Source organism: Muscardinus avellanarius (genome assembly GCF_963383645.1).
Source record: "Muscardinus avellanarius genome assembly, chromosome: 1".
NCBI classification, from domain to species: Eukaryota; Metazoa; Chordata; class Mammalia; order Rodentia; family Gliridae; genus Muscardinus; species Muscardinus avellanarius.
Genome location: NC_137786.1, coordinates 8,015,440 through 8,040,274, shown reverse-complemented (window position 1 = coordinate 8,040,274; position 24,835 = coordinate 8,015,440). Strand labels below are relative to the sequence as shown.

The following is a 24,835-nucleotide window of genomic DNA, read 5'->3' as shown; positions in this document are numbered from 1 at the left end:
TGTCTTGAATATATCTGACAATAATTACTTTTTAAGTACATCTGAGCTCATCTTGTTTTGATGGCTGAAAGTACTTATTTAATGGTAGCGTGAATTCTAAGGAGGAACCAAACTTTGCGAATTATTATTTTAAAGTGTGGCTAGCAAAAAAGAGTGCATTTAACCCAACACACATCTCAGACCTGATTGATTAGTTGTAAAAGTTACCCAACTCTCATCCTCTGCAGTAGAATCTGTGTTCTCTAGAATTATGTTATTACCTAGAATCTATGTCTTGTGCCAGATAGGAAGAATAGATTTAAATATTGGTGTTGTCTATTTAACTATACAAGATAACATTAAGATTTGTAAATAAGAAAGGATATTTTATAAAAGAAAATTTCTATATAATGTAAAACATACATAGGTGAAGTAGACAGTAGTAAGTATTAATGACTACAGAAAATCACAATTAAAGGTTTTCTTTCTTTCTTTCTTTCTTTCTTTCTTTCTTTCTTTCTTTCTTTCTTTTTTCTTTTTTTTTTTTTTGGTGGTACTGGGGTTCCTGAAAGCCCTTCTACCTCCTGGCTACACTCCCAGACCTATTTTTATATTTTTATTTGGAAACGGGGTCTCTTACGCCAGCGCGGCTGGCTTCGAACCTGCGTGATCCTCCTGTCTCCGCCTCCCGAGCACAGGGATTACAAGCGTGCGCCACCATGCCTGGCTAAAGGTTTACTTTCTATCTGCCTTTCTAATAATATGTTACTATTACAATTTAAAATATATCAAACCAGTTTCACTCTACACAAATGGTTTAGATCCCCTTGCTGAATGGTGTTGACTTTTCTGAGATTTTAAGGCCAGCTACAGATTTCTGTCTAAGCCTTGAGGAAACAGTGGTGAGATACAGATGCTGTGTGTGGGTGTGCACATCTTTCCTGAGAAGCATGGCCGCTAGTCCTATCCTAGGGAAGATCTTGGACAGTAAGATACAGAACCCGTATACTTGGTAGAGGATCTACTCTTCACGAGGAGGTGAAAGAAATCCACAGAATAGATGGCAGCTGAATAGTTGCTGAAGGAAGGTACAGAATATTATGCATCCTTTCTGAGATTCTGTTTTCTCATTTTACATATGGGAAGGAGTCAGCACAATAATCACTAACGTCCTCTATGGATCTGATGTAATGCAATAAATTCTCTGTGAAATTTACTCTATTGAATTCAAATAGCCATGTGCATAGATTTCTATTCCATCCTAATCAGTAAGAATCACTCTATGTCTTGGTCACAGATTTTAACCTTCACTTTTATCCTCACTTCAGATGGTAGCATCTTACTCTTGCTTTCTGTTGATGTAATAGGACACTGAAGACTGACGTTTATAAAGGGAAGGAGTTTACTTAGCTCATGTTTTAGGTGCTGGAGGTGCAAGATTAGGTGTCTACATCAAGCAAAGGCAGCATACTGTGTAGTAACACAGAAAAGCAGAATATGAATATAGAAGAGACGAGAGAGGGGGCTAGACTGGCTCTACTCTAATCCTGAAAAGCAAGCCCACACTTAGGAGAGAGGCAGTAATTTCTCCTAATGACCTAATTACCTCTTAAAGTTCCCACCACCTCTCAGATTTTAATATGCATTTAGAAGGAGATAAACCTCATTTAAACCAATTCAGGTAAGATATGGAATATTTTATTCCCTAGGAAAAAACATTATAATGTGTATGCAGCACTGAATTTTAGCTAGTCCCTTTCTACAGACGGAAAGCGTTATTCATCTGTTTACATTATTGTTCATTAAGGAGCTATTTTCAGAGCTACATTATCCACTGATACATGTTACCTAGTCCAAGATGCAAAGGATGGGCACAGAATCGCCAAAGTTCATGGCACAAGAAAATACAAGACCTGGTTCCTGCTTCTGGTAAAACAAATCAAGGCAAAAGAACCTGGGTCTTCCAGAAGTTGACAGAGTAGCAGAAAGCTGCTTTGAGGGGAGGGAGAAGCAGGACACAGGATAGCCTCTCTGCTGAAAAGCCCAGAATGCTCGGCCTTCTCTGTTCATTGTAATTCCTAGGTAAGTTTTCTCTCACCAAGAAGCAGTACATGCACATTTTACTTCCAGGAGAAAAGCACACTATTTAAGATCAGAGCAGAGCAGAAACGGTGCTTTGGGATTTAAGATTCATACTCAAGGAAGTATGTATCGTTTTCTTCCACGTGTAGAAGCATATTAAAATCTCTCTGACCATGCATCTCCTGGACAAAGTATAGTCAGCCAGTGTTAAGGATATTATGTGTAGTGTAAAATGAACAAATATTCTGATGCCCATGCGGTAACCTTGTGCTTTATGAGGTCTTCTTACAGCACAGTGTGAACATAAGCTGTCAGGGAAAGTATATGACAGGGAAGGGATAATTAAATGTACAGGGAAAGACTCCAGAAAAGGTCTGTTTCTTTTTGTTTTTCCTAAATAATTCTCATGCAGATATGTTTGAGAAAATTCATTGAGTTTAGTGGCTAGAGCTCTGGAGTTTAATTGAGCGATTACAGGTTTGAGCCCTAGGTATAGCACCCAATGACTGGCTCTAGGCAGAAACCTCCTCTGACTCCAGCTCCTAATTGTGGAAAGTAGAAAGCATGTCATTGTGTTTCCACGTGGCCCACGGCTCACAGAGCACACCCAACATGACAAAATCACCTGAAGCTCAAATCAGTAAAGAGTGGGAATTTGTGGGTTCACTTGAATGTGAAGGCCAGCAGAGAGGAAAGGCTGGTTCTGGGAGTGAATCTTCTAAGCAGCACCTGGTCTTGTTTCTCTTGTCTGACCTCTACGTGGAACCTGTTGTTGGGCAGATTCAGGTCCCTCTCTGTTGGTGACAAGATGGCTGCTGAAAACCTGCAGGCAAACTACTTTCTCCCCTGTGCAGAAAGGGGCATTTCACCCAGCCTACTTAATCTAAAGTTTAGAAATTAGTTTCACTCCAGCTTGATAAATTTGGGCCTCACGTTTGTCCCTGATTGGATGGTCCCTGACCAGTTGAGTGGATATGTTAATGGTCACACCTACCTACTCCTGGATTCAGCAATGGGACTGGTCCCAAATTCACATAAGAGTCATGGATGAGAGGTGGTTTCTCCAAAGACAGGCAGTGAAGATGGAAAGGAATGCTGGCCAGCCAAAAAAAAAAAAAAAAAAAAGATAACTTTCTCCCTTTGATGCCTAGACCATTGAAAAGAGCCAAAATTCTCATTGGGGGTATTAACATGGGATGCAGTTGGATTTGAAGTCAAGTTGTGGCTTATATACTAAAATACTACTTTTAAATTTCATGACTGAGGGCGATTTCCAAATCTCTGTGCACCTCAATAGAATAATACCTTATAGTTCACAGAATACTCATTTCACAGAGCTGCCAAGAGGGCCAATTCATATTATCTTTTAGTTGTGTAGCATTTTAAACACTAAACAAATGCTAAGTATTCTGCCTTGTCCCCATAGCCTCTGGCCACAGATTTTTTTCAATGTCAATTATTTCCATCCTCCATGTAATATAGCATTTCTGTGCTGTTTAAATTGTTTTGGTACATATAAATTAGGAAAAGATTAGTAATTTTTGATAAATTCAGCAGAAGACAAATGATCAAATGTATCAAATATAGCACCTAAAATATCTATGAATCAATTTTCCATATGAATAAAGGAGCAGCATTTCTAAAAGGGAGATGAAATAGAATTGGCTGTACATAAAGGGATTAGGATTAGGACCCCATAACCAGTGGGGTTGCTTCCCGGTAGAGTGTCGGTGCACTGTTCTGTTCTCATTGGAGATTCCTTCCAGAAAATGCTGGCACTGGAGGGGACTCACATGTGACATGAATGCGAAATGTTCAGTTTCATATTTGCACTGCTCAGACCCTCCAGCTGGCAATCTCCTTCATACTTGATCCTTCATACTTAATCTTCTTCTGTCTAGTGGTTTGAACTGTCATCTCTGTGCTAGAAAATTCCAATATGTATTTCCAGCCCTTATATTTCCCACCAACTCCAAACTTATCATCCATCATTTAACAACATTTCTACCAGGATAGGCATCTCAGGGGAAAAGTGTCCACAACAGAGCTCTTAATTTTAACTTCCCTCCAATCTTGCCATTCTTGAAAAATGGCACCAACTTTCACTGGATTATGCCAATGATCCAAAGGAAATTCTTGATCTCTCTTTCCTCATCCCCCCATTAGAACCATATGACATTTCCATTGGTTTTCCCTCCAAACTATATTCCACACCCAGCCGCTTCTTCCATTTCCACAGCCCAATTCAAACCACCGATATCCCTTGCCTCATCTACTGTGTCTACCTTCAAATTGGCCTTTCCTGCCCATGTTTGTCCTCTCCTGACTTCCAAGTATTATACCCAGGAAAAATGGCTTTTGAACATAGTAGCCAGGATAAATGTTTTAGAATATAGATTTTATTATGATAAAGTTTCTTCCTGTCTTGACTTTGCAATGGGATTCTGCCACAGGAATGATGAAACCCAGCCATTGTTGTGGCTCTGGCCCTAGGTGGTCTGGCTGTGCTCACCCCTCTAATTCCATCTCATAGGATGCTTCTTCTCACTCATGCAAAACAGTCTGGGCTTTTGAGTTTTCTGGAACGCTCCAACCTCTTCTTTAGATGGAGGAAGTTCTCTCTCCCTTTCTCTCTGCCTTGAATCTTCTTTCCAGGTCTCCCACCCAGGCCTCTTATCACCTCCTCTCTGGAGGAGTCCTTTCCTCCTGATCACACCTTCCAAAATAATGCCTCCATCTACCTGGAGTTAGTAATTTCTTTGTTTCTTTAATTCTCATCTTCCACACTACAGTGTAGGAACCAAGATGGGAGAGACTTTACCTTAATTCTTATGACATGTTCTGTGCTTAAAACAGCCTTGTCCATAGCACATACTTCACATGTACTAAAATATGGAAGGGAAGAAGAAAAAAGAAGGAGAAAAAGGAAGGGATGAAGAAAGGAAGAAAGGAAGGAATGGTTAGAGGCAATAAATGATTCAAAATTTCACAGAAGAGCTGAGTTCAGAGCAGAATATAAAACTATGAGGATCAGAGACCTCAGGGGTTTGAAAAGTAGCACCTCTTGCTTCTGCGTCCTTATTTTAAAATTGAGGGATTCTTGTTCAAAAATTGCTTTGGTTTCTTTATGTGTGAGGCTTAAATTCAAGGTATTGCATTGCTTTATTATCCTATTACTGAAATGCAAATACATTTCAGAATATTGAAAGAAATAAGGAAAGCCAAGAAATATATTAATAGGATAAACAGAGGAAGAGAAAGGAAAGCCATACAGAAGTGATCTGAATGTTAAAGACTAGAATTTTAACCTAAAAGATCAATTAGAAATGCAAATGAAGAGAAACAAATGAATGAATTTTAAGAATGATTAGCCTAAAAGAGCCTGGTTCTTTTAGCCATAATGTTGCCAAAAAAAATTAAACATAGTAAATTTTATGTAGGTTTTATGTGAGCTGAGCCCTGCTCCAGGGAGGACTCAGAAAGGATGTCTGCATTGATTTGCTTAGGTATATTTCTTTCTAATTTGAATGTTCTTATTAAATATACAATAATGTTAACACTTGCACATGTTTCCTAAAGCAGGACTGATTCCTCCAATGAGGATGAGGAAGGCCCAGTTGGGAAGGGTGCTGAAACTATCACTCACTTTCATAAAGACCACAGTATCAAAGTAAATGTCCCAGAGAGCTGGAAAGCCATGAGGTGAGCAGCATTGCCTTCCACCTGCAGAAAGGCTTGCCACTGGCAGACTAGCTGCATGCAGAAAAGCTCACACTTTCTTTGGAGGAGCTGAACGACTTTCTTTGGAGGAGAATGATTTGAATATAAATAAGTAACTCTTTCTGCTTGTCAGTTACCTTGAGGATATTTAGTGCTGTCTTCTTTAATGAGTGCTCATTACAGATGAGTGCAAGTGAACGGATTTAATCAGGGTAATACGGGGTAATAATCATGTGAATTTCTCCACATTGGGTCTCATTCCATCTGTTCCAAGCCATTTGTCCATGTAAAACTGTCACTGTTTCAAGCTGCTGACTGACAGGTGAAGCCAGACGTGTACATCTTTCATCTCTGAGTGAGAAGTTCTCTGATACGTCCTTTCTCACTAAAACAAACTACCTGAAAGACCCAAAATGGCTTGATCCTTAGGATTATTATTTTCTTGGTTTGACTTCTTTTGTTGATCATTAAACAACCTAGCTCACTCTTGCTGAGCATAAGAGCATGGCCAGTATCTATAACTAGTTTGACTGATGTTATATAATTCTAAGTGGAAGCCTGGAGAATCTGTCCTTGGAGGAGGTTTTCACCCAAGCATGATAAGGCAGATTCTTGGAGGTAAACAGGGTGTCTATTTCAGCAGTCCCACAAATGTGGTGCTGCTGCCTACGGACACTGTACTAGTCAGGTTTTCTTCACTGTGAAAGATACTGAGAAAATGATTCAGAGGAGAAAATATTTATTTGGCTTCTGGTTTCAGAGGTCAGTCCATGGCCAACCAGCTCAATTGCTCTGGGCCTGGGGTGAAGCCCAATATCATGAAGGAAGGACGTGGTAGGGAAAGCTGTTCTGCTCTTGGCAGCCAGGAAGACAAGAGAGAAAAAGAGAGTGGGTAAAGGGACAAGATAATCCCTTCTGGGACCCCGCTTTCTACAGTTTCCTCCACCTTTCTTTTGTCTTTCCAGTGGATTTCAGTAGATTAATCCTCTGATGAGTTATCATGATTTATATATAAAATATTCCCTGAAAGAGCTCATGTATTGGTGTTCAGAGTTGACATAATTAAATTATGAGGGTTGTGACCTCATGAGTAGATAAATCCTTTGTAATGAACTTACTGGGTGGTAGCTGAGCAGGTGGAGTATAGCCAGAGGAGGTGCGCCACTGGGGATGTGGCCTTAGGGACTAGACTTATGCCCTTGAATACTCTTGCTCACTCTTTCTCTCTCTTGCTTGTTGCCTCAGTGATGTGATGAAATCAAGCCCTCTCTGCTCGCTGCACCATGCTCTGAGCATTATTTATATAATTTTGTCTAATACAGACTAAACTGCTGAACTCTCCAGCACTCTGAGCAAATAAATCTCCTTTGTCCAATTTGGGGTAGTCAGGTGTTTGGGCTTACAGTAGTGAGTGCTGACTGAAACATGAGGTTAGAGCCTTGTGATCTTATCATTTCATACAAGCCCCAACTCTGTACATTGCTGCATGAGAGACTTGTCCACAAGTGGTGTGCCTTCAGCAGCCTTTATGTATATCCTCTGAAGAGAAAGAGGAAGAAAGTTATTTAATGTAAAAATGGTAGCGTTAGCCTACTAAGCCTTTATTTTTTGCTCCCTGGGATTCCCACATCAGAAGGCCTATTGTACATAAAATAAAACTCCCTAGGAACTGCCACTGTTCCTCAAGCACATTCTAGCAAGTGTTACAATGGACTAGCTGAGAAATGGCCCTTCAAGATGCTAGATCTAAATAAGAGATAAAAACATGTTAATAAATAGGACTGGACATCGTTGTTGCTTTTTGTATACTATACATTATCTTTTCTATTTTTCTCTCAGTGCTGAAAGTCCATATTATTATTATAGATTCAAGATGTGAGCATTTTCTTTCTTCTCTTTTCCCCCATTAGTGATCCCCTTGCAATTCTGAAGTGCCCAGATGCTAAAGGCACACAAAAAGCTCATGCCATAGATGTCATGGCAAAACGTGAATAAACAGGGATGAATTAAATGCTGATGTTATGGCCCTGGATGTCTAGGAACAAAGAGAGTTAGAAAGCAAAGGCTTTTTTTCAGATTGTCTTTGTAGTACTTACTTCTCTTCCTTTGGGATGAAAACCCTTATGTAACTGAGTTGGGTTCTATTTAACAAACCCACCATAAAACAAACACTGAATGAATGAGTGAATGAATGAATGAATGAATGAGAATGCAAACGAGACCTACATCTCCCTTCACAGAGTCTAGTCTCAGTACACAGAAGCTTTTGCAATTGAAGTCACAGTACAATGATAGAAGTTTGAGTCACTGAGGACGTACAGTGACTGCTTTTCTGAGAGTTCTTGGCTTTGTTATTTCATAGCTGGATGTCCTTACATTTTTTTTCCTACCTTCTGAATGTAAGACATTTAGGAAATAATTTTGAGTCCTTCTTTCTTCCCATTGTGGGAGAAGGACAGGGTCCACCCTATTGTCATGCTTGAATTTGGATCTGTTTTGATAGTATCCACTCAGGAACCAATTCTTAGGAAGCCTGCTTGAAGATGTCCCTGTCTGTTCCTTTCATCTCCCTGAAGTTATGACAAGAAGAACAAAGTAGAGTCCTGCATGGCCAGACACTGCAGATTCAGAGGATAAGAAAGTTGAAAGAGATTTACTCACACCACTGATTGTTCCATACACATTCTATCTCAGTATTCCACAGGAATGAGGTTCATCACGGTGCCTTTCTGACTCCCTAAGATGAAGTAAGACATATATGCTTCACTTTTGTAGGGTCCGCTGAGCACAGTTTGTTCAAGTGCTTTGTTGGAAGAGCTTCATTTCTAGCAAGGTTCATAAAACCTTCCCCACTGTGCATGGGGGTGGTGAATTGTCTGAAGAACTAACCTACTTTTATGCCACATTATACCTGTGGTTTGCTGTGCCTAGAGTCTCAGAATGGCTTTAGGATAGAAACTACATTTTCCCTGCCTTTATGGATGGTGATTCTCAACCAGGGGTGACCATCTCTCCCACAGCAGTTGGCAATGCCTGGAAATATTTTTGGTTGTCACAATCCAGAGAGTAGGGTGTGCAAATGGTAACCCACTGGTTAGAGGTGAGGGATATGTTAGACATCCTACATCACATCACACAGGACACACACACACACACACACACACACACACACACACACACACACCACAGACCCCACAGCATTATCCAGATCCAAATTTCAGTAGGGTTGAGGGTGGCTTCAAATAAAATGTAGCAGAGTAAACACATTAATGAATGCTAAGTTAATTTCCCAGTCTGTCACACAGTTATAACCTCAAATTGAACTATGTACTATTTTTCCTTACTCCTTTTTTGAACTATCAGCTCAGTTACAAAATTCTCATCATTTTGGAAAAATAAAAGAGAAAAAAAGGTTTTAACTCCTGCATAATCCTGCAGGTGAGCACTTCGTGAAAGGAGCAGAATGCTCCTGTTTCCTCACACATTGCCTTCTTTGGGGTCTTTAGCCTCCAAAGTAATTAGGCGTATAAGCCTAATTACTTGACTTTATATGTTGTGACAAGTGATCCTAAATTTCTCAACCTTTGCAGATTGGAAAGCTACTATTTCAGAATCTTATACCATGGTCATTTTAAATCCTTATAGCAGTAAGATAATCTTTAAAACATGTTTTTTTTTAAGAATTCCTTGATAACTCTAAGCAGAATCACACCTGTAGGCACAATTAGTTGCTTATGATAGAGATGAAGGGCTGAAGAGCTTTAGTGTTTTTTCTAGTGGTGGAGACCTCATTGCCTTGTTACTAGGGATTGAACCCAAGGGCATTCTACTTCTGAGCTCTATCCCCAGTCCTTTCTATTTTTATTTTATTTTGAAATAGAGTCTCGATAATTTGTGAAGGATCTCTCTCTTAATTGCCAAAGCTGGCCTCGAGCCTACACTCTTCCTGTTTCAGCCTCCTGAGTACTGGGACTGCAGGGCTGTACCACCACACCCAGCCTGACAAGGCACCACCAAAGGTATCTGATTCCACTATTTGCTTGCTTGTGATGACTTTGCAAGCTGAGTAGACTTAGAAAATGCAAAATCCATCACAAAGAAGCAAATTATTCTCTAGTATCTATTTCTCATTTGACTGTCTCAGAAGCAAATTGAGAAACCGGTGATATAAACAAATGCGCACGCCTTCCCCTTTCCAGCACCTTCATGGCTAGATTCATGTTCCCCAAAGGGGTTCTGATCTAGCTGAAGAGAAACAGAAACAGCATGGACAGCTGAAACTGTCCCTAAGTCTGTACTTCATTTGAAAACAGAAACTGATTATTTTTCTCTTAAAATGCCAGAGGCTTACCTTGTCGTCTATTTTCTCTTAGCAGTGATGCAATTTCTTACCGGGGTCATTGCAAACGGCACCATCATGGTGGTGAACGGCCTTGGCTGGATCAAGCAGAGGAGAATAGACCCCTTGGATCTTCTAATTTCTTGCCTGGCCACTTGCAGGTTTTGTCTGCAGGTGTTACTGTTCTTCGTTCACCTGATTATCCTGTCCTTGGTGACATACTCCATCCCGATTGGGGATATTTTAATTTTCATGTTTATAAATGAACTGGGACTTTGGCTGGCCACATGGCTCAGCGTTTTCTACTGTGCCAAGATTGCCACTATTCCGCACCCACTCTTCGTCTGGCTCAAGATGAAGATCTCAAAGTTGGTGCCGTGGATGATTGTGGGAACTCTGGCGTATACTTCTATCTCTGCCGGCTTCCACAGCAGATACACATTGAGTAAGTCAAGAAACATCATGGAGAGCTTCTTCTTCAAAAATGAAACACGCTGTGGAATGGAACTTCTACCCCAGTTTTCAGTTTTCTTTTTTATTATTCAGCTGGGGATACCGTTTCTCATCTTTCTTATTGCTGTCCTGCTCTTAGTTTTCTCCCTGGGGAAACACACCCAGCAGATGAGGACCATGGCCGCCGGCAGCAGGAGCCTTTTCAGGAGTCCCCACCTCAGAGCGCTGCAATCTATTATTTCTTTTCTCTTCCTCTATCTCTCCCACTATGTCATGGGTCTTTTGTTCTGTTTTCAAAAAATGGAATATGGAAGCTCTTTCTTTCTCTTCTACCTAATGGTGGTTGGCATGTACCCTGCCGCACACTCTGTCATCTTAATTTTAGGAAATCCTAAACTGAAACAAAGTGCAAAAATGTTCTTCCTCCATGGTAAGTGCTGCTGGTGAAAGAGAACTTGAATTTGTTTGAAGAACTCGTGATTTGGTAACCAGTACCTGCTGCACCTTAACCAGCCAGCAAAGCCTCCTCTTTATAAATAGACGAGATGTCATCTTAAGACTATTTTGCCAGCCTGACTTGTGTTTGTAATTTTGCTACTTTTTCTTCAAAGGGTTAAATTGATTTTTAAAGCACGACATAGCGCCATGCATGGTGGCGCATGCTTGTAATACCTGCTCTTGGGAGGCAGAGACAGGAGGATTGCGCAGGTTTGAAGCCAGCCGCACTGGCTTAAGAGACTGTTTCCAGATTTAAAAATATATAAAAAATAGGTCTGGGAGTGTGGCCCAAAGGTAGAAGGGCTTCCAGGAACCCCAGTACTACAATAAATAAATAAATAAATAAATAAATAAATAAATAAATAAATAAATAAAGCAAGCATGACATATGGGTAGATTAATCCATGGCCATTGCTGCAAGATGTTACAGTTGAGGAAAATGGTAAATGATATAGGGTCTCTGTATGATTTCTTATAATTGTATGCAAATCTGCAATTTTCTCCAATAAACTTAAGAAAAAGGAAAGCACATGTTTGAATATCTGAGCTTGTGATTTCAGAAGGACACAGGATGGTGAAGGGTCTCTGCATATCTTATGCCTGGTCTTAGATGTTTACCCTGATGTGAATGGGCTGAATGCTCATCCTTTTCTGTTGAAGTCACAGACAACAGAGTCATTTTTCCTCCTCGGATCAGAAAAGGAGCTGAGGACAGACAGGTCTTCTGTCCTTGTGAGCATTTGCACTACTCCATCCTATAGAAAACCTAAATGCTATGGAATGATTGTCTCAGAAACTGATAAAAAGGCAGACTTGAGGAGGAGAAAGAAGATGAAGAGGAGGAGAAAGAGGAGGAGGAAGACGAAGAGGAAGTGTTGTTGAAGTCTAAATGTTCATTTTCCGTTTCCCCTATGCTATGTTTTAGGTCTAGAATCCTCCCAAACCACCTGCGTGGAAGGTATGATCTGCAGTGCAACAAGTTCCAGAGGTGGGGCATGCATGGCTGGAAGAAGTGGGTCACTGGGGGTGTGGCCTTGGGGGCTTTATCCCTGGTCGCTCGGCCCCACTCCTCTGCCTCCTGGGCGGCCTGAGAAGCTTTCCTCTTGTCACACTCTGCTGATGATGCTAAGATGGTTTTGTCTTGGATCTGGACAATCATGATCTGAATCTTGGAAACCATGAGTCAAAAGAAACGTTTCCTCCATTATGTTGTTCTTTTAAGGTACTTTGGTCACAGCAACAAGAAGCTCCCCAATACACCCAAATCGGGCACCCTGCACAGATAATAACTTGCAGAGATCTTTCATTTTGCCTCTTTGCACTGGCTTCGGGACCCTTTGGGTCGACAGTGGTAATTTGACACGCCTACCTCGTGGTGTGTCTTTGTTGACAATGAAGCAGCATCAGTATGTGGGTGGGCTAGGGGGATTTTTCATCTGCCTGAAATTATAGATGCATTTTCTGTTGGGCTGATGATTTTGGAAATAATCATTTTCTGTTGGGCTGATGTATATGTACAAATCTAAAATAAATTTAGGGCCCTTTTGCTTTCAGATGAGTAAATAAAAAAGATTCTTAGGTTCAGCTATAATTTTCAGTTTAAGTGTGGTGACACCACCTGTGTCTAGGTTTAGATTTCCTAGTCATCAGTGGTAAGAATTCTAGTGCTGATTTTCTAACCTCCAAAATCTGTCTCCCTGAGGAATCGCTATAGGAGATTTAGGGTAATGTGTCCTTTTCCAGGGTGGGATTCAGGGTGCTTAACTTACTCCAACAGGTCTTGGTTCTCATTAAGTAGCAAAGTAACAGCCTCATTCTTCCTCTATTTAATTCCCCTATTTCCTTCTAGGTGGGAATGGTTGTAGCTAACTGTCCACTCAGATAACCAGCTTTGGGGAAAGCTGTTGTGTCCTGGGGGTGATTACCATTCCTACTTAGGGAAAAGACAGTGAAGCATCATTTTTATTTCTCTGACATCTCAAGTTCAGCACATACCTATGGCTTGAATCCATGAGGTTCCTACCTGAAAGTCACGATCATTCTGTGAGTTTTTTCTTAGCTACTGAATTCTGATTCTACTCCATGTGACTCCTGCTTTAATGGTGCTGGTTAATGAGATGACTATTAAGATATGACTCAATTTGAATAATTAATATTACCAAGAGTTGTGGGAAAAGGAACATAACGCACAATAAAGCATTCTAAAGACATTTTCATAGCCTGCTTTCCTAAGGAACCTATTTCTTCCAGAAACCTTGCCTCATGATTGTGTTAGGATATTAATTGCTTGAATTTAGAGGCCCTGGTATCTGGAGCCATCTTTACCAGGACTCACTGGACCCGCCAGATTGTTTTCTTTTTCCTCATCTAGCATCGAGTTGACTTTTTATGTGAACAGCATCTTTCTTTATCCAACCTTCTGCTTTTAGAGGCGGGGCTTACCATGGTTGATGTTGGGGGACGTTCCCGACTGAAGTTTATTCTTTATTACACAGTTAAGAGAGTGGAAACTTAATCTGCTATGGTGTAAGAGGTGGAGCCTTAGGCAGGTGATTTGGGTTAGGTAAAGTCACCAGGGTGCAGCCCCCATAATTGCATCTTGGTAACTCTATATAAAGAGGGAAAAGGGCCAGAGGAGATACAGATTCCTGTCTCTCCCAGGCGATGCTCACAGCTACCTCTGGATTCTACTACCAAGAAGACCATCAAGAGATTCAACCCCTGACTTCAGACACCAAATATGCTCCTAAACATTATTTCTTTAAAACATATCTGGTCTGTGGTATACTGTTTTTTTAATTTTTTATTGGCATATTATAGTCATACATCTTAATGGAGTACAAGATGGTAGAGGCATACATGCACACACCACTCATTTAGCCCATCTCAAATTCCCACCCCATTTCCTCCCCCCTCCCTCCCTCTCATGTTTGGCTTAGTGATTGACTTTGATATGTTTGTGAATGTACATCATGTGCATTAGAGAGTTTCCCTCTCTCCCTCTTATCCCCCTAAGTTAGGTTGTCTTATTTGCTCAGCTAAGGTTTCTCCTTCTTCATCCGGAGTTCCTCCTATGATCCTTTTCTCCCTACCTTTTGTACATTAGAGAGAGCATCCGGTATTTTTACTTTGTGTGACTGACTAGTCTCACCGGCATAACATTCTCTGATTCCGTTCATTTCTTTGCAAATGACATAATGTTCTTCTTTATCACTGAGTAACATTTCATTGTACATATATCCCACAGTTTTGTAATCCATTCATCTATCGATGGACATCTTGCCTGGTTCCATAGTTTGGCAATTATGAATTGTGTGACTATAAACATAGATACACATGCATTAGTTTGATAGTTTAGTTTCCATTCTTTGAGGTAGATACCCAGAAACTTAGAAGTGGTATTGCTGAATCATATGATAGATTCTTTTTCATTCTTCTGAGGATCCTCTACTTTTTTCCAAAGTGATTGCACCAATTTGCAATCACACCAACACTGTATTAGAGTTCTATTGGCAATGGAAAATGGACTAAGACAGGGCTGGATGTGGTGCATCCTGGGAGCCTTTGCACAAGATCTCACACACTGCCCACCTTCTCTCTTCATCCTGTGTCTCCCCAGGAGAATTATCATCTGCATCTCACTCCATGCAGCTCTCAGTGAAGGCTTCCAAACCGAGAGTCTGGCCAAAGGCAAGGTCTTACTGAAAAATTACCCAGGAGAGATATTCCACTTAGATAAAGGTTTGCTGAGCTGCGCCAGAACAAATGCCCTCTCTTTTCTAACAGTGACCTCTTCAGTCCCAAACCCCAACTGTTCTCTGTGGTTTACAGTGACTGAAGATGGTGACACCAACCATCTTCAGTGCCTTAATATACATAGGCCTGAAAAACACAAGTATGGTACCAAATTTAATATTAAAACAATAAGCACAACAATTGTACATGTTTCACAATTTATAAATGCCTCTTAAAGTCTTACTCATTCGAGTGCAACAACTGCTTAAAGATAGGATAATTGGGACCTGATAGGGCTAGGCGGACATTAGCATTTAATCATTACCCTTGGTCTTCAAGCTAATAACTTGTTGATGCTAATGACCAACCATCCATCCTAGATACTCCAGACAGTTTAAAGGCTATACCCTGGTGCATCCTTAATTATAGTCTTACTTCTCAGATGAGGAATAATCTAATTTTAGGCTTGAGTAAGATGATTTGTATAATTTTTGCCCATGTAGAGTTACACCTCTCTGGGTGAAAAGAGAGACACATAATTAAAAATATACAAGGAAGAAAGAAACCAGCCCAATCATGCAAATTGACTTTGGTGATCAAGGGATGACAGATGTTACAGACAGATGGCATATCCTCATTGGAGAAATATCCAAATGGCCAGGGCAGGAAGTCCACATGTTTTAAGGAGGGTCGTGCTAGTGGTTGAGTTTGGAGCCGGTTTAAGCACAGAGTGTGTGTTTTAGCAGACAAGCAGAGGTGAATATTCTCTAGAGCATCTATCACAAAACTAAGCTAGATCAGTGATGTATTCTTTCCGTAATTATTATTCTTTGCCATCATAGACAATCATCAGGAAACTTTATGTATTCTAGGAAAACCTCAGGGTGTGTTCTAGGAAATCCTCAGTGAGCTGAACATGTGAAGCTCTTGGTAAGAGTCAGTACAGATGCAAATAGCCCATGAGTATTTGTCTCGCTGCCTTCTTTCTATACAAAACAACATTTCTTTCATGGATTAGATTATCTAATACATCACCCTATACCTTTGCAAGATTAAATAATGATTGCTTTTAAGATGTGATGTAAACATTTGGATTCATATCTGCGACATCTGGATCTACTTAATCTTTTTGACTGGGGATCAGGAGTTGGTGATTTGTTCTATAATTTAAAACATGTTCAAATCAATGAAGCATGAGTTCCTTTTTTATTATTTTTGGTGTTGTATTAGGTTCCATTTTAAATGTTTCTCCACAAGATCATCATTATGACACAATACTACCTATCTACTTAAGGCAATGAAGACATGTCCAGTTTTTAAAATGTTTAAAGGTTCATTTTGTCTATATTTCACCATTTCTGAGAAAAAATTATAGCATGGCTCTATTTCAGTGTTTGAAATTGGGATGCATGTTCCTAAGAAATATTCTAGCTTCCCTTAAACTCTCTTCTCCCTATAGTTTTGTTCTGGACTAGACAAAGTTCTTCTTTTATTAAACCATGTCTTTCTCATCCTCTTTGCTTTCTCTTCAAGATAAGTTGCAGCTTCCCAAGAAAACTACAATATCAAACACCATCATTCACATTAAACAAGGTTTTCACATGATACGCATTTATTTTTAGTTTTCTGAAGTCATCTTAACCAGTGTTACTGTAATTTCTGTTAACAATGGTAAACAATGTTTAATGTGGAAATTAAAGCTTTCTTCTCTTGTTTAAAAACACTAAGCATAGAATTAGTTTATGTTCTAGCAATTCCACTAAAATTCCAATTTCAATACCTAAGAGAATTGAAAACTAGGTCTGGAACAGACATTTGTACACCTGTGTACACAGCAGCATGGTGTGTAATAGTTAAGAGAGGGGAACAATCCACATGCCCATCACAAAGGAAGGAGGCAAAGCAAATGTGGTATGCCTATCTCATGGAATACTACTCATCCTTAAAAGGAACAAAGTACCCAAGTGTGATCATGCTCAGTTGTAATCCCAGTACTTGGAGGCTGAAACAGGTGGATCACAGGTTTGAGGTGAGGATCAGCAACTTAGAAAGTCCCTATTCAAAAAAAAAGTAGGGAAAGGAACGTACTTTGGAGGAGAGTGCACTTGGGTTTAATTCCTAATGCCACAAAAAGGAACAAAGTTTTAATACCTGCTACAGCACAGATGAAGCTTTAAAACACTAGGCTAAGTGAAAGAATTCAGATAAAAAGGACAATTGTACAATTGTACAATTCTACTTATACTTAGGAAATTAAATTCATGAAGACAGAGAGTAGAATATAGTTACTAGGGACTGATGGGGGAAGTGGACATAGAGAGTTTCTATTTAATGGCTACAGAATTTCTGTTTCTAGAAATAGTATAGTGATAGTTACACAATACCAAGAATGTACTTTATGTCTGTAAATTATACACTAAAATGATAAAAATGGTAAAAGTTTATACATATTTTATATAATATATCATAACATAATAGATAGGCCACAATAAAAATAGTTGTATAGTCAAAGAAGATAACATAGGGTCTGGGTATACTTCTGTTATTCTATTCTGGTATTGTTCATGGACAAACACAGGTGACCCAGTCTGCATTGTGGATTAACTCAGTTAACTCTCAGTAAGCCTTTCCTATTAGAATCAACTTGTGTATAAACTAATTGACAAAAATTTAGCATCAGAATATATGAACACAGCAATGTCCATGGTCATCTTAAAATATAGCAAGATAAAACCAAGTATCCTGACATCTTTAAAAAGAAGTTAGTATGAAACTCATTTCAAGGGTCAAACCCAAAGAAATACAAAAGGAAAATTTCTTTTATTTTTTTTCCTTTTAAAAATAATAGGCTCAACACTCCAACATATAGGCACAGGTAGTAACTTTCTCAACAAGACCTCCAAAGCACAGGAAATTAAAGCAAGAATTAACAAGTGGGATGGCATCACACTAAAAAGTTTCTTCTCATCAAAAGAAACCACCAAGAACCTAAAGAGAAAGCCTACAGAATGGGAGAAGATCTTTACCAGCCACCACTCTGATAGAAAGAGCTCAAAAGACTTCACACTAGCAAAAAAAAAAAAAAAAAAAAAAAAAAAAAAAAAAAAAACAACACACAATCAAGTAATGGGCAACTGAACTGAATAGACACTTCACAAAAAAAGAGATACAAATGGCCAATAGATACATGAAAAGATGTTCAACATCATTAGCCATCAGGGAGATGCAAATCAAAACTATGCTGAGACTCCATCTAACCCCAATCAGAGTGGCAAGCATAAAGAACACTGTTGGTGGAAGTGCAAACTAGTTCAGCTGCTATGAAGATCAGTGTGGATATTCCTTAGAAACTGGGAATAGATCCACCATATAATCAGATTACACCACTCCTGGGTATCTTTCCAAAGGGCTTGAAGTCAGAAAATTACAGTAACATATGCATACCCATGTTCATAGCAGCACAATTTGTAGTAGCCAAAATATGGAACCAACCTAGGTCACCATCAACAGATGAGTAGATTGCAAAATTATTGCAAATACACACAATGGAATTCTATTCAGCTATAAAGAAAATTAAAATCATAGCATTCACAAGAAGATGGAAAGATCTAGAGAACATTATGTTAAGTGAGATCAGCCAAGCACAGAAAGAGAAGAGACACATGTTTTCTCTAATACGCCCAACTAGGGAGTAGTGGCAATACCAGATGCACCCCGGATAATGGAGGGGAAATCTCAGCAAAGCCAGAAAGAAGGATAGGTGCGGAAGAAGGCTGAGGTTTATTAATGGAGGAACTACAACCAAATATGTGTAAAGGTATGAATATAGCATGGTTAACCTGGACACTCATTGTTGGGAGGAGGGGAAGGAAAATGAAGGGGGGAGGGCACCAAGCACAATCTAAATGTATACCATTTTCAATATGTTCCACATATAAATAAAATAAAATATGAAAAAATAAATAAAACTGAAAGTCAAAAATAAAATAAAACAATATTTATATATATGTGTGTATATGTACATATACATACACACACACACATATATATATATACATATATATATATATGTATATATATATATGTATTAGAAGATGCCTGAGGCAAATGGTTAGGGACCAGAACTCATAACCCCTAAGGCATCAAAACTGTCTATGTTCAATGGCTTGCAGTGAAGTATTTTAGAGGCTGATTTAATCATTTGTAACTAATTCAGAGTGAACAAACTCTGCAGATGGCACAACTTCCAGGATGTGAGAAATACAAATGGCCCCCGTATTCACACGGACAGATGTAAACCGGAGGATCTCTGCTCTTGTTCAAATACCAGTTTCTCCTGTTATGTGAGATTATCATTTTTAATTTTGGATAAATTGCTATAATACTAGATGTCAACCACTAAGCCAAGCATGGAAGGAAGGGATGGGGAGAGAATGGGGTGGGGATCTGGTGGGGGCTGACTGGGCGATGTGTGCATGTATGTCTACAAAAGTTTGTATTCCATTATGATGTATGAATACAGTGCACCAATAAAAAAATTAAAAAAAAAAACAAATACCAGTTTCTCCAGGGTCTGGGACACCAGCTCAGCTGAACAGCCCCATCTGAAGACACAGCACCTTTCTTTGTTTGCACGTTTCGAGTTCTTTTACACTCTGGGTTCCTGCGCCTGCAAACCACAATGCCGGGGGTGACTTCGTACCCAGATCCGTGGGAATGTGCCGGGAGGTGGGCTTGCAGCTACATGTGGAGCGGACCCCTTCTGAGGGAGCCCAGATGGGCCTCGAGCATGAATAGCTCTCTGTCTCCCTGTTTCCACAGGGAGAGAATGAATGAATGTCTTGTGAAATATCTCTGTTGTGTTCTCTTTGGGCTTTTGAATTATATTTGAGAAAGCAAAAATAAAACAAAGCAAAGCAGTGCAGACAAACAAGCAGGAACTTCCTGGGAAAGTAGCCTCAGGCCCATAGAACTGAACCTGCCATGGGCCAAGGTCACGCTGAGAATCGTGATTGGGCGATGGAGCCCCGGAGCAGACCAAGTGGATATTCACATTGGACTTCCAGAGCAGGGAGTTTTACATTACTAATTAGGTTTTTTCTTCATTGCAAATAATGTAACAATGAATACCAAATAGTACAGAAGAAATGTGCCACATTAATAAATTAACAATTTTGATTTGCCTGTTTCCATTTAAATTCTGCAAATAAAAATATTTGATTTCAGCATTATTATAATGCCAAGGTATATTTTTATGTTGATTTTTATTATTTTATATTTTTTGTGGTACAAGGGATGAAACTCAAGAGAATTCTACCACTGAGCTACACCCCAGCCCTATTTTTAACTCTATATTGAAACAGGGTCTCACTGAGTTTCAAAGGGCCTCACTAAGTAGCTGAGGCTGTTCGTGAACCACGATCCTCCTGTCTCAGCCTCCCAAATGCTGGCATTACAAACTGTGCCACCATATACGGCTTATTTTTTGTTTGTTTCTTTGTTTGTTTTTAATAGGACTTTAGACTGGAACTCTTACAATGTGTCTGGAGAGAAAAATCTGGTTTATGTTTCATGCCAGAATATATATATATATATATATATATATATATATATATATATATATATATATACATATATACTATTGGTGCACTATATTCTCACATCATAATGTACATCAAGTTGACAAAGGCATATATTCACACAGTACTTGGTGCCCTGCCCACTTTCCCCACCTCCCCATTTCCCTCCCTCCCAATACTGAGTGTCCAGGTTAACAATATTATATTCACATGTATATATATAGTCATAGGTAGCATTTCTATTAATGAACCTCAGTCTTCTTACTCCCCTACCCTTCTTCCCTGGCTCTATTGAGAATATTGTCCATTATCTTGAGTTTCTCTGGTATCCCAAATACTCCCTGGCTCAAGCATATTAGAGAAAACATATGTCCCTTCTCTTTCTGTGCTTGCTTAATCTTAATTAACATAATGTTCTCCAGGTCTTTCCATCTTCTTACAAATGATATAGTTTTGTTCTCTTTTATTGCTTAGTAGAATTCCATTGTGTGTATTTCCCATAATTTTGTAATCCGTTCATGTGTTGATGGACACCTAGGTTGATTCCATAGTTTGGCTGTTATGAATTGTGCTGCAATGAACATAGGTATGCATATGTTACTGTAGTTCTCTGATTTCAACCCCCTTGAAAAAATACCCAGTAGTGGTATAAGCAGATTATATGGTGGATCTACTCCCAGTTTTCTAAGGAATCTCCACACTGATCTCCATAGTGGCTGAACTAGTTTGCACTCCCACCAAAGTATAGAAGAGTTCCTATTTCCCCATGTCCTCACCAGCATTTGTTGGTTATTCATGCCATTCTGATTGGGGTTAGATGAAATCTCAGTGTGGTTTTGATTTACATCTCTCTGATGGCTAATGATGTTGAACATTTTTGCATCTATCTACTGGCCATTTGTATCTCTTCTTTTCTGAAGTGTCTACTCAATGCAGTTGCCCATTTCTTGGTTGGATTATTTGTTTTGCTACTGTAAAATCTTTTAAGCTCTTTGTAAATTCTAGATATTAGGCCTCTATCACAAGAGTAGACAGTAAAGATCTTCTCCCATTCTGAAGGCTTTCTCTTTAGATTCTTGATGATTTCTTTGATGAGCAGAAACTTTTTAGTTTGATGCCATCCCATTTGTTAATCCTTGTTTTAATTTTCTGAGCTTTGGATGTCTGTCACGGAAGATATTACCTTTGTTTATATTTTGGAGTGTTGAACCTATGTCCTCCTCTGATAGCTTCCAGTCTCTGGTCTGATTTCCAGGTCTTTAATCTATTTTGTGTTGATTCCTGTTCAGGGTGAGAGGTAAGGATTTACTTCCATTTTTCAACAAATGAATAGCCAGTTCTCCCAGCACCATTTATTAAAAGGGCTGTCTTTTCTCCAGTGTATGAATTGACCCCATTGCCAAAGATCAGTTGACTATAAGTGTGTGTGTTTGTTTTTGTATCTTCTGTTATGTTCTGTGCAGGTCTATTTGCCTGTTTTTGTGCCAATACCATGCTGTTCAAAGTACTATAACTGCAGTATAACTTGAAGTAAGAAAATGTGATGCTTCCTGCATGGTTCTCATTGCTGAGAATTTCTTTGGGTATTCTGGGTCTTTTGTTTCTCCATATGAAATTCATGATAGGTCTATGAAGAATGTCAGTATTTTTGGATTGCATTGATTTTGTAGAAAACTTTTGGCAGAATGGACATTTTTTTCTTTTCTTTTCTTTTATTTATTTATTTTATTTAATTTTTTATTACTTTTTTTATTGGTGCACTGTATTCATACATCATAGTGGGATACATACTTTTGTAGACATACATGCACACTTTTCCCAGTCAGCCCCCACCCAATCCCCACCCCATTCTCTCCCTATCCCTCCCTCCCATGCTTGGCTTAGTAGTTGACATCTAGTATTATGGCAATTTATCTAAAATTAAAAATGGTAATCTCACATAACAGTTTCATTTGTCTGATACCAAGCTTTTGATGACTTAAAGATAACATTTCAATATTTCTTTTTGCTTTCTTTCTTACCAGAGAATATTTTTTTTCTATTTTTTAGGTGAAACTATCATATATTTATATATTTATTTTTCAGAAAAAAAATCTATCCTAATATGGAATATGGACTCTAGGTACCCAAAACGATCTTGAAAAAGAACAAAGCTAGAAGATATATATTTTCTGATTTCAAACCATATAAAGCTACAATAATCGACACAGTGTAGTACTATTCTAAAGGCAGATATATAAACCATTGGAGTTAAATAAAAGCCTAGAGCTAAATTCTTCCCTATATTGTCAAGTTATTTTTGACAAGGTTTCCACGAATATTTGGTGGTGGAAATATTAATCTTTTAACTAAATATTATTAAAAAATAATAATTACATGGAAAAGAATAAAATTGATCCCTTACCTAATCCCATATACAAATATTAACTCAAAATAGGTAAAAGACCTACATATAAATCTTAAGACTATAAACTTTTAGGAGAAAATCTGGGTCATTAAACCTCACAACATTGAAATTGGCAGTGATTTCTTGGTTATGATTTCAATGGCACAGGCAACAGAAGCGTATACAAACTCCCTAAAAAATAAAAAAAATATTTTATATCCAAAGACAATGTAAACAGAGTTAACAGTTACTAATAGAATGGGATAAAATATTTCCAATTGCTATATCTGAAGGTATATTAATATTCCAACTAGAAGTCCTAAAAATTAACAACAATAAAGGCAAACAATACCCTTTAGAGATAGGTAAAAGACTAACATAAATAATAAATCTCCACAGATAACCAATCTTAGTTGTCTGTTGGATGGAAAATCTTGTTTCTCTAGTTCTGGTGTGTGTTATCTATTTCTTCTTTGTAGTTAATCTCTTTGAGTATTTTCTCTAGCGCTGGTTTTGAAGACATAAATTCCTTCAGTTTCTGTTTGTCATGGAAGCTTCTTATTTCTCCATCTAATTTGATAGAAAGTTTTGCTGGGTAGGAAATTTTTGGCTGGAAGTTGTTTTCTTTCAGAATTGGGAATATGTTACTCCAAGCCCTCTGGCTCTCATAACTTGGTTTGGGAAGTCTGGAGTGATTCTAATTGGTTTGCCTCTGAATGTCACTTGGCCCTTTGCTTTTGTTGCCTTTAAGATTCTCTGCTTGGCTTCCACATTGGTCATTTTGACAATTATGTGGCGTGGGGATCCTCTTCTCCGATCCTGTCTAAAGGGAGTTCTATAAGTTTCCTGGACCTGTGTATCGACCTCTTGCTCTATGTCTGGAAAATTTTCTGCTATTACTTCCTTGAAGAGATTGTTGATCCCTTTGGTTTCACTTTCTTTTCCCTCCTCTATTCCAATTATTCTTAGGTTAGCTCTCTTAAAATGGGCCCATATTTCTTCAATATCAGATTCCTGCTGTCGGATACTTTTTTCTAGATTAGAAACTATGCGTTCATTTTTGGATTGCTCATCTTCTAAGAGCGAGATTCTGTTCTCCATGTGTTCTAATCGGTTGTTTGTGCTTTGAATTGAGTCCTTTACTTCATTAATTGCATCCTTTATCTCTTTTTGGCTCTCTCTGAGTTCTTTTCGAAGCACCTCTATTATTTCTACAGTTATTTTCCTGATTTGATCTTCTAGAAATCTCTGATTTTCTGTTTTATCGGGTTCTGATGTTGTGGGGTTGTGTGCATTCATTGCTCCAGTATTATTCCTCTTTCCCATGATTTCGGATGTTTGTACCTTCTCTGGGTTCTTCTCTTGGGTCACTATGACTTCACTTAAGGTGTTCTTGATCTCGAGTCAGTAGTATCTCAGACCCCACTACTCCTTTACTGGGTTTTATCACAGAGTCTCCGACCCAGAGAGTCGATAGAGACTGCTTTAGACTGTGGGGGGTGCCAGGTTGCACGTTCTCCTATGGTGTGATATCTCTGCCACCGCCCCTCCCCCACTGGGTCAAGTCCTAGGGAGTACAGTACTGGGATTTCTCCTCTGTGGCCCACAATTTGACTCACTGTTTTTGAGTGCGCAGATGTAGCTGTACTGGCCTCGCTGAATTCGCTGCTGCTGCTGCCGCTGGTGGCAATATGGCGCCGCTGCTACGCCCTTGGCTATGGGGCTGGCATTTTTCTTCTTGGTTTTGATTTCGACTCTGAATAGCTGCAGCGTTTGCTGAGCTCAGCCACTGGGAGCTTTAGACACTCTCTGCGTGGAGAATTCCACCTGGCTGTTCCGCAGTGGCTCACCTCGGCTTGCTGTAGCCGTCCCGTGAATTCGCCGGTGCCGCCAGCAGTATGGCGCTGCTGCTGCGTCTGCCGCGTCCTCGGGCGCGAGGCCAGTGTATCTCCTCTGTGGCTCTGTTCTCAGTCCGCTTTCTCTCTGGAGCCTGGTGATTTTTTGTTTCACTGGTGATGGTGTTTTCTGGCTATGAAAGGCGCTGATTTTGTGGTAATGGAGTTT

The 24,835-nt window shown here is 39.2% G+C and overlaps 1 protein-coding gene across 1 annotated transcript in view; it reads left to right on the top strand.

The window, feature by feature from the left end:
• Positions 1-10,117: 10,117 nt before the first annotated feature.
• Positions 10,118-24,835, top strand: part of TAS2R1 (taste 2 receptor member 1) — a gene marked incomplete at both ends in the record, with an annotated part of 44,813 nt that continues 30,095 nt past the window's right edge. The window contains 4 exons of the mRNA XM_080698279.1: positions 10,118-11,016; positions 11,997-12,059; positions 14,691-14,812; positions 14,903-14,971. Of these exons, the coding sequence (XP_080554405.1) occupies positions 10,118-11,016; positions 11,997-12,059; positions 14,691-14,812; positions 14,903-14,971 (1,153 nt within the window). The remainder of the gene's footprint in view (positions 11,017-11,996; positions 12,060-14,690; positions 14,813-14,902; positions 14,972-24,835) is intronic.